Source organism: Cornus florida, unplaced genomic scaffold (genome assembly GCF_030987335.1).
Source record: "Cornus florida cultivar Cherokee Brave unplaced genomic scaffold, ASM3098733v1 CherokeeBrave_3.0.0_Hap2_Chr06, whole genome shotgun sequence".
NCBI lineage: Eukaryota > Viridiplantae > Streptophyta > Magnoliopsida > Cornales > Cornaceae > Cornus > Cornus florida.
In genome coordinates this window covers 103960787-103971826 of record NW_026775576.1, presented here as the reverse complement: position 1 = coordinate 103971826, position 11040 = coordinate 103960787, and the positions used below count along the sequence as shown (strand labels likewise).

At 34.8% G+C, this 11040-nt stretch overlaps 1 protein-coding gene across 2 annotated transcripts; it reads right to left on the bottom strand.

Moving 5' to 3' along the window:
• Window positions 1–1551: 1551 nt before the first annotated feature.
• Window positions 1552–9919, bottom strand: LOC132313562 (peptide chain release factor PrfB3, chloroplastic). 2 transcript variants are annotated; one of them, XM_059812380.1, is made up of 6 exons: window positions 9695–9919; window positions 8027–8244; window positions 5868–6068; window positions 4367–4576; window positions 3051–3237; window positions 1552–2311 (listed from the first exon to the last, which is right to left on the bottom strand). In XM_059812380.1, the coding sequence occupies exons 1-6, from the start codon at window positions 9864–9866 to the stop codon at window positions 2022–2024; spliced, it is 1278 nt and encodes a 425-aa protein (XP_059668363.1). In that variant the 5' UTR covers window positions 9867–9919; the 3' UTR covers window positions 1552–2021. The 2 variants fall into 2 exon arrangements, with proteins under 2 accessions (XP_059668363.1, XP_059668365.1); XM_059812382.1 differs by having other exon boundaries at window positions 3051–3228.
• Between the last annotated feature and the right edge of the window lie 1121 nt (window positions 9920–11040).

Below are 11040 nucleotides of genomic sequence, written 5' to 3'. Positions count from 1 at the left end.
TGGAACGTGAGATTGGGAACGCGCTCGAAACGTAAGAACGACACTTAATTAGAATGATTGTGTGATTTAAGTTGGATAAAGTTTGATGGTAAAAAAAAAAAAAATCATGTAATACCAAAATATTCAAAGTTAAAATAATTAAAGTCACTATGACCCGTTTTAATCCCACTTCAAATCATCAAGTCATCAATGATATTAATTATTTTATTTTGATAAAATGATCTCATAAAATTATTTTGTTAAAATTAGTTGAGTTGAATAAAGAAGAGAGCATGGACAACAAAAATAGTTGCCCATTCCGGTTGTAACAATAAAATAGCAAAAGAGTACTATACAAACGCTGCCACTATGATTATCTGTGAGTTCATGCCAAATAAAATAACAACGATAAAAATGATTCTCTCCAAAAAAGCGGAGGGTGCAACTTCCACTGTTGGATGCCTTCAGCTTCTCGCCAGTCCTTCACTTCCAAAGGAGTTATTGCTCTCTCTCTCTCTCTCTCTCTCTCTCTATATATATATATATATACACACACACACAAGTGTGTGTGGGTGTGTGTTTTTTCACATTAAAGTGAAAGGTAAAGGAAAGAAACAATTATTTGATTTCTCTCTATTTTTGTGCAAAAATGTAGCTACACCATTTTACCCACATTATTTGACATTTGATAAGCAAGGTCCATGAAATCATCTCGGTGGTAGTCATACCGTCCACCTCCTCTACCAACCACTGGGCCCTCTCTCACCAACAGCAATAGTCCGTCTACAACTGCAAGAAATACATCATACATGTACAGCTTTTAACCCACCACACCCTTTGGCCCTTTGGCTTATAAGAAAGCCACAATATATACGTGTGTGTTTTTGTGTGTGTGTGTAAGAGAGAGAGAGACCTTCGATAAAGAGATACATCAAGAAGCTTTCATATCTTACCACCCTCTTGGTATAAGAGGGCCACAACAAATTCTTACCTTCCAATAAATATCTACATCTTTTTTTGTTGGGTAAGTACATATCTACATCTTTGACACTCAAATCTTCTATATACATGCAAAATTTGACCTCTCATACAATTGAATAAGTGACAAATTACATCCTAAATTTACTTTGCTTCCTCTGCATTCCTTGAAATGTTGCTTTGAAAGTGAGAATCAATGAACACAAGCAAACATTGTGATGTCCCTTACTTTAAGAGATCAGTTATGATCTAAATTTTTCATAACTCATCATGGAATTAAACTCCTTTAGTATTGTTTGCATTAGCTCACTTTTTTGTTGCTCATATATAAACCTAAAAATAAATCCAGACTTGTTTTTGTCATAACAAGTCTAGACACTATGAACTTGACAATCTTGTTAACTTGTTATACCAAAAGTGGTATCTCTGTTTGAAGGCAAATAAATAGACTGCAAAATTCACACATTGGTTTGTGGCAATGCGCTTGAAGTTTGTTATGATATTTCCTATTAACAAGATTTAAATGTTTCAAATCGAAAATGTGCCATTAGCTATTTTTTAAGTGGCACTGCAAGTCTGCAATCAACTAAAACAGATTCAAACCATCATCTTTCCATATCTAAATAACATGAAACTCGAAAAAATAAAAAGAATTCTTTCTTCGGCAGTTCATGAACATCGTACTTACAATTCAAGGTTAGAATGGTTAATGTTTGAGGCAGCTAAAAAGTTGGTTGCTGATAAGAGCAATAAAACAAAATTTTGATATGTTACAGCTTTCTCATGAGTGCTACAGATAAACCAGACACAACTTTTATCAAATGGTGTCTGAATTCATCTATGGTAAGGAGAAGCGAGCCATACATCAGAGGAAAACCATTAGGCACCTTTCGTCGTGGATATCCTATATCAGGAGTCAGTGGCTCATAATCATGAAATTGATTCATCATGGAAGTTACAATAAACTGGTGGCACAAGGTGCAGATTTATGTTTTGATTTTCAAAATCATATAATACATAACATATTATCTGCAAGAGGACAAATAAACATAGGCAATCTGGTTTCAGACCATTTCACATGTCTGTCTGCTATTAATATTAGCTGCAATTAGAGGTTCAATGTTTCCATCTAAAACAGAGTTCAAGTCCGGCAATTGGATGCCAGTTTTTACATCTTGTACTAGCTTGTATGGGTGAAACACGTACCTTCGAGCCTCTTGGTGCCACATATCCACAATGCCATCTCTATCGATGTTCCTTACACTGGAAATTCCTTGGTCCCTCAGAACTATGAGAAGCTTGGCCTTCAATCGATTAAGCGCCTTCATCTTATTTGCAAAATGACTCCTTTCACCTACAAGGGCAATACTTAATTTGCATCTTCTCTTATAGCTGATATAAATTATTGTGGAAATTCGGGGGATAAAGAACGAAGAATTTCTGAAAAATAAAAGAAATGAACACGAGTATGGTGAATCCAAAAGTTGGATCTTATCTAATTTAGAAAAGAGATGTGATTACACAAGCTTGAAACAAGTCAAAAGTGGATAGGTTCAGCTCAGAAGGCAAGCTTGAAACAATTTAGTTTTCGCTGTATCCTCAAAACTGCTTCTCACCCAACCTACAAGTGATATTTTTTATTGCAACTAAAGTTTCAAGGTTGGAAATCTGCATCTTTTTAGGAATCATTGCTTGGTGCAATGGTAAAACTCAAATCTGAAAGCAGATAGATTTAAGCAGACATATATATATAAACAAGGAGCAATACCGAATAATGGCCAAAACCGCCAAACAGCTTAGAATTGTTAAAATTAAATGAACTTGTATAGAAGGTTGCTAGAAAGTTGTTCTTATGTCAAGTTGCTTCCTTGCACATCCTTATGTACTGTTCTATGCACCGGCCCATTCAACTCCAAAATGGAGATATGGCACCATTGTCGGATGTGTTTGTGTGTGCATGTCTTTAAAACTATTCTTGCCTTAAAATACTTTGACCTTGAAAATATAAACACATTACGTAGAATAATAAAAGAACTAAGCTAAAATAATATGGTTCAAAATTGCAAAAATGTTCTGAATAGTTGTTTAATTACCTGAGGATTGAACTCTTAAGCCAGTTGGAATGTGCTGGATGCAAACTGCAGATTTTGTTTGACTCTGCTCCTCTCCATAAGATGAAGTGGACGAAATCATTAAATCCTCGTCAGGGATTAGTAGGTCGGGAGCTGTTTCAAGGAATAGAGGAATGACATCCACAGCAGCCAAGTGAGCCTGCAAATACTAACATTAGCAAATAGAATTACAAGGAGGGACTTAATTTCAAGATGACTACATGCAAAAGCCACTATTTTGAAGGATAGTGATACAATTACAAGAGATTGTTAGAGTTGGAAGCTTGGAGGCATATTTTTTAATTTTGACAGTCAATTAACAATTAATCAGTAATTTCACAAATGCTAGTGAGAAGTCCAGATCTTTGACAATTTCAGTGAATTGACAATTTTACACATGAACTGAATATTAAGTTTGTTGAAATTGGCCCATGATTGATTTTTGACCATTCCAGTGAATTGACAATTTTACAAGAACCGAATATTAAGTTTGTTGAAGTTGGCCCATGATTGATTTTGCCTGCCAAGGACGTTTTTAATAATTATCATGCCAGTGGAAAATGTTTTATAATATTAACTTAGTCATCCGCTTTAGACTTGTTATAAGGCAGTTTAAGAGGATCCTTTTCAAATGTGATGAGGCCAAATTACAGATTGAACTGTATTTTGCCTAAGGTTTAGGTATTTACACAACCGAGCCCAATATAGCTTGAGAAAAGCAGCTTACAGTTAAATAGAGTTGTGACTTTATAACAAGGGAAACCATATCTTGGCCTTATAAGTTTTGTAGACGATTTGTACATCAGACACCAACACACGTATCTGTCCTTATGTCGGGTTTGTTAAATAGAATCTTTGGAGCCTATGATTTCCACCAACACGTGTATCCAACTACTATGAGATGCTGCCAAATTACTATGCCATAAGCTGCTGCACAGAACTGATCAAATCTTACCCTAGCAAATCTGACTCGGGTTCTACCTCCATGCATTTATTTTCTGCATCTATGTAGCTTGAGAATGCTGGGACAAGTAAACTTTACCCAGGAAATGTGTGGTAATAATCATGCTAGCTACACAATATAAACTTTGCCTAATTGCATTTGAAGGATGATTTTAGGATTGCACATGGACAGATCACAAGTTCATTATTAAATTATAAATGGAAAAAGGTATTAGCAGCTAAATGATCAAGGAAAATGAGTTTCTTTTTTAGTGACAAAAATTGATGGATCAACATCGATCCATGCAATGCAATATGAATCAACTTCTGATTTCAAGGCCACATGAAATTCATACCTCGTGGAGGATAGGTCCGTCGTGAGAACTTATCATTTGATGAACACCTCTCTCCCCTAAAAGATAGCCATAAGCATAATTGGATTCGAACTCAATAGTTGCAGACTTGAAACCACCATTCTCTGAAGGATATTTCTCAACCACCCATCCTCCACAATTTTGCTTTCCAGCCCATTTCAGATACATTCTTAGGAGTTGTTCTGCCCACATCTGGGTTTGGAAAATTTGTAAAATCAATTTATAATGAGATCAAGTGATTATAACAAGTCATATACAGAGCAATCCACAAGTCAACCCAATAAAGCCATGTCAATGTACAGCACTATTTAGTATCCAGCTATAATAATACTCTAACATCTTCCCCAAGAATCACGACTAAAATGATAGTTTTCTTGTGATTAGGTTTGTACAGCAAATTAGAAAGTGGATGAGATCAAGGTTTTACTGAGTTTCCCTAAAGCAAGGACTTATAGTGAATAATAAGTAATGATGATAACAGTAACATGAACAAAACTTCATCACAAATTAATAACAATTTTAAATTTCATAGTTTTATGTTTTGAAATATTTTATAAAAAGAATCAACAACCCTGAAAAGTTGATGAGGTGATCTGACCTGTTCCAATACAAAATCAGATCAACTCCCTATGAAGTTTAAGGCAACTATTAAAGAAGGATAATTAAAATAAAACAAAATCTTAATAAGCCAAAAGAATTTTGTTCACGCTGACAAAGGTCACAATTTAGCCAGAGGAATTTCAGATCAAGTCACTTAAAAAGAGTTCTTTAAAAAGAAGGATTAATTACGCCTTCTGATTTCCACTTGAAGTAGGACACTAAAAGGCCAAAACATATCACAAGGTTTTTAACAATGTCTATTTAGATACAAACAAATATACCCAACCGAAGATGGAAGCATTGACAGATTTGAAAAGCAAACAAAACGGAAATTTTGATGTACAAAGAGATAGCTGTAACAAAATGAACCACCCAACTAAGAAGGATCAGATCCAAAAAAGAAAAAAAAAAAAAAAAAAACAAGATTTTTGCCTATATAACTACGTGAAGTTCTGGTTCTCTGCCTGATGTCATCCTCTTTGTTAGATCCTAAAAAGGAGCCATGGACAATCAAAATCTTGAAGCCATATCACATTTCATTTCGACATAAATCACCAAGTTGAGACCAAAGGTCAAACAACGAGGTATGATATGTCAGGCACAAAAAGTTATGCTTCCACTTCAGATTGAACTTTGCTCGTCAGAACCAAATTTAATTCATAGGAAGTCGTGGAAGTTCAAGAACAGCACTAACTCACACTATGCACATGTTTGAAAGTAAGAGTTTGTTGATTAGTTAGTCTAAGAGTGGAACTAATCTACGGGGTTTTAAAGAACTTATAGAAGGATAGCATCTATAATACTCCAACTCCCAATATTTATTTTCATAACATATTTGACATGCACAACAGGTGCTCTTAAAAACAGAAACTAGTTTTCAAACCTCATGGAAGATGCCATTAGTTCCGGCTCTAATTGTCAGGCTTGCTCCCTCCATGTCATATGGCCCACTAAGAAGTTTAGACATCTCGTATTTATCCAAGAATTTGTTTACATCTACAGACGCAGTATACGCTTGCTTAAAAAGACCATAATTTATAGCATCCATCTCCGCCAGCTGCGTGATCAGCTTAACTTCTTCAGCCTGCACAAATTAGCATACATGATCAAGTAAAATATTGTAATGTTCAGCCATTACTTTTATGGTCTGAAAAGAACACATAACCAACCAATTCATGAGATATACAGTCATTTGCCATTCCAAAACAAATTTAAGTGAAAATTTTGATTAGGACATGGCCCCATTTGGAGAGCTTCCTGAAACCTCAAAAAGTACTTCCAAGTTTAAAAAGTCCATTTGAAAAAAAATTGTGATATGTAAAGGATTTTTTCAAAAAGCCAATGGTGAGGAAGCCCATTTTAGAGAAGTAAGAAAACGTTGCTTTTGAAACCTCCTTTTAAGAAGTCAATTTTTTTTAAAGGGTAAATTTATTATTTTACTAATTTGACCATGTACTTTTCATAAAGTGACAAGATTGTCCTATATTCTTTCTTGGTCCTTCGTTCCACCCCCGCCACCTTTCACCACCACCTTCCACCATCGCCACCGTGACCTTCCACCACCACCACCATTGCCACCGCTACCTTCCACCATCGCCACCATCACCACCTTCCACCACAGCCGCCACCGCGACCTTCCAACACCGCCACCATCACCCTCCACTACCACGCCACCAACCACCGCCACCAACCACCGCCACCGCCACCGTGACCTCCTACCACTACCATCGCCACCTTCTAGGCTTCCACCACTACCACCGCCGCCACCATCAATCGCAACCTTCCACCACTGCCGCCTTCCAGGCTTCCACCACTCCCGCCGCCGCCACCATCAATCGCAACCTTCCACCACTGCCACCACCACCCTCCTCAACCACCGCCTTCCACCACCACCATCGCAATTGCTTTCTGCCAGGACCAGCATGCCATCGCCTTCCACCACAATCGCATTCACACTTTTTTGTTGGAGGCTTGCAATATTTATTAAGGATAAATGATATTATTGTCAAGAAAAAAATAATACAAAAGTTAAAGTAAATTTAAGAAATGTGCTCGCCAAACGTCTTTTTCTTACCAACGGGCCAGTGGCCTAGCGGTATCAGGTTCTTACTTTCCAAAGGGAGGTCAAGGGTTCAAGCCTCCATGGAGGCATGTGTGTGTGAGTATCAACTATGCAAAAAAAAGTCTTTTTCTTATGAATTCCTTCCAACAAAATTCCTTTCACCAAGGCCTTTATCAGTGAAGGACTTTTAATATCTCAAACGGGTGACATATCTCAAACAACTGAAAAAATAATGTGATTTTATGATCTAAATTTGCAAATCGAATCATATAATATATCCCAAAAGAGTAGGATTTGAGTGAGATCACCATCGGAAATTGTTTAGGATCATAGGATTTTGATCTTTTTAATGATCCTAACAATTAGGGGTGGAAAAATGACGTGTCCCGTCAGGTCCCCACCTGCCTCTCTACATTTGTGATGGTTTTGGAGATACCCAATAGGACTTGGACTGGAGGGGGTGAGGGAGCAAAAACCGGACAGGGAAAATAAAAGGTAACCCTGCCATGCCCTGCCCAGCCCCGCCTCATTTTTATTACGAAATTTTCATGATACCCCTATACTTTATTAAAATATATCTATACTAATGGGGTTTATCAAATTTAGTAATTGAGTTTCTTGATACTCTTATGTTGATTTCTCATGTGAAGGCTCTACCTTTACCCATATTCTTAGTTACTTGGTGAAGTTGCAGATACATACAGGTTCCATATATTTGTAATAATATTTCTATATTTTTTATTGTTTTGGGATTTTTATCTTTCTAAGAAATTTTTGTTTATAGATATAGTTACAAAACATTGGTGGGCAACAATTGTGAATATTATCAAGGCAGGCAAGAATCAATCACAAACAGTGCTTCTCAGATCCTTTTGCCCAGCCCAATGAATTTCCCACATTTCATACATGTAACTCCAACTAGTGCAACACATTATCTTTTTAATAAAAATACCACGAGACCAATATGCATAACACATCACCTTATATGTTAGGTCCTTGAGAGCATCAACCACCTTTGCTGTATCAGCTAACTTGACAAGCATTTCATTTGATTTAGTAAGGTCATCCCAAAGGTTATGTTCCCGTATCATTTCTTCCTGCTTAATGTGGCTTGCTTGTTCAAGTTCTAATGCTGTTGGTGCCAACATCTCCGCACGGAGAACTGCATCTTCAATCTTCTTTCTTAACGAAAACATACCTAAACAAAACCCAACTATCAATACCAATATTGTGAAAGAAATTATAAGATTTCATTGAAATGTGAACCACCATTGAAGAGATATAGGATAAATGGATCTCCTTGGGTAAGATATGATTTGATGCACCAAAGAATAGCCACAAACTAATATCCAGATCATTTGCAGCATAATTAAAACTTTCAGCTGACATTTTTTCCAGTGACAATAACAACTACTAATATTGGAGAAAACCACCTTCCGTGTTTTTTTTTTTTTTTTTTTTGGAGAAAGGCCCTTTATGGAAGAACAGTCTTTTGTAGTTGCCTAAAAACTATTTTATTTTCTCATATCAAAGAACTAATAATAAAAATAAAAACAAGGGACCATTCTCATGGATCTGAACCGTCACAAAAACAAATTAACAAACATTTTTCGCATACATATAATTGAACATGCACCGATATGTAGGAACACAACCATAACAAACATGTGACCGCATAATCCTTCAGGTACATTACAGATCATGCTTTCTTATCTGGCCTTATAAATGGCCATACATGTTAATATATTGCAGATTACCATGGATTTTCCTAGTTCAATAGATCCACATCTTTTTTTTCTTTTTCTTTTTCTTTTTTCTTTTTTCTTTTTTTTTTTTGACTTTCCTTTAATCTTTGTTCTTACTAGTGGCTCCAACTTGAATGGGTGTAGGAAAGCAACCAACGGTATCCACTAAGCCCATATGCATCAAGTTGTATCAACAAAGAAATTTACCATATAACTTCACACAGACCAACACTATATATAGACCAACACTAAGACAGACCAACACTATATATAGACCAACGGTATCCATTAAGCCCATATGCATCAAGTTGTATCAACAAAGAAATTTACCATATAACTTCACACAGACCAACACTATATATAGACCGACACTAAGACAAAGTCATTACTGAAAAATTAAATATACACTCATTGGCTCAAGCAAACAAAGTCATTACTGAAAAACTTAATATACAATCATTGGCTCAAGCAAACATTAGTTCATTAATTAATTTTTATGTGCATATGAGTAAGTCCTCCAACATAGCCTCGCGGCCTCGCCCACAATAAGAGGTCATCCAATATCACCCTCGCACCACAAGTCACCCTTAAAACAAAACATTCACAGCAAAAGGGACCGAATTAGTGCCTTAGCAACAAACATGTATATGAAAAGAGATATTATTTAAGAGAATTTCTGAAACAGTTCACATGGTACGTAGTATAAATCCATATCAATTCAATGACATTTGGTATTGCTTCTATCAAAATTGAACTATCAATATCAATTTATATATTCGTTCCAACTCACTCCAAAATTTTAAAAAAAGAAATTGGCCAACAGAAATGGAAGGGGAGTTTTATATATCCTTATGAGCAGAGTACATATACTGTGTGTATATAGAGAGAGAAATAGAGACAAACCCAGTTCTTTGTAGACCTTGTTCTTGTCATCCATGGATTGAGAAGCTCGAATTGTTGAAGATATAGGGTAGTTCCGTAATTTGAACCATTTCGAAGCTTTCCATTTCGAGCTGAATGGAGCATTTGAACCAGATATCCGTGCACAAACGGGTTTGGCCGCCGTTTTAGCCATGAAAACAGGGACACTCTTCGCTTACCAGTGCACTTCCGTAGCTTATAAATATACCGCATATCATTGTATTATATATATATATATATATATATATATATATATATTTTGTGTGTGTGTGTGTACCGTGTGTGTGCGCGCGTGTGTATATATATAATCTATTTCTCCTTTTTTTAATAATCTACTCGTAAAACATAACAAAAATTATTTTATTTTTGTTTCACTGAAAATATAAAATATTTTCAAAAGCTGACCCAAACACACAACAGACACACTTATATCCAAAATTTCGTCAAGACTGGAGAGTGGAGACCATTAAATTTAGGTACATCTTATGGCAAATCACCACTAACCTAAAAATAATAATAATAATAATAAAATTATGAAATAATAATAATCATCATTTATGATGCCACTAATTTAAGGAAAAATAATAATGAAGTAATAATAATTGTTGAGTTATATTATAGGGTGTTGAACTAGATTGAGATTACTTTATTTTAAAAAAATTATATCCAGATATATTTGGTAATTATTAAAAGTGCTTTTAATAATTATCAATTTTAACGCAAGGCTTTTGAAAAAATTTAGAGCTTTTTAAATTATTGAGTAAAAATTGTATATTAATTTTTTTTTTTTAATAAAGAAAATCTCAGCCCTTCTTTTATAATGTTAACATTATATTAAAGGATATTATTATAAAATTAGTAATACAATTATTTTTAAAAATATTGTTATCAAAAAAATTTTATAAAAAAAATAATTATTAAAAAAACTTATTATAATATGTCTGAAAACATTTACATGTTTTCACCAACAGCAATTTTTTGACAAAACTCTAGTGATCAGAGTTCTTTTATTCTAATGCCAAATGGGTTCTTGGAAACATTAATTTGGAGTTTATTTTTTAAATATTTTTACTATACAGAGAAAATTTTAATCCGTTTGTTTCTTTGTCAAAATATTATGTATATGTATTTTCTCTGCAAAAACTCATGATTCATCCTGTTCTCCCTCCGTCTGTGACTATTGCTCAACGCCGACAACTATTTCTAACGCCAATTATATTAATCTCTTTTAGCATTCCGTATCCATTTTCAAATATATATATATATATATATATATATTCATGTTTTTCAAATATATTAGTTTTTGAGGTGATTTGATTTTGAATCAT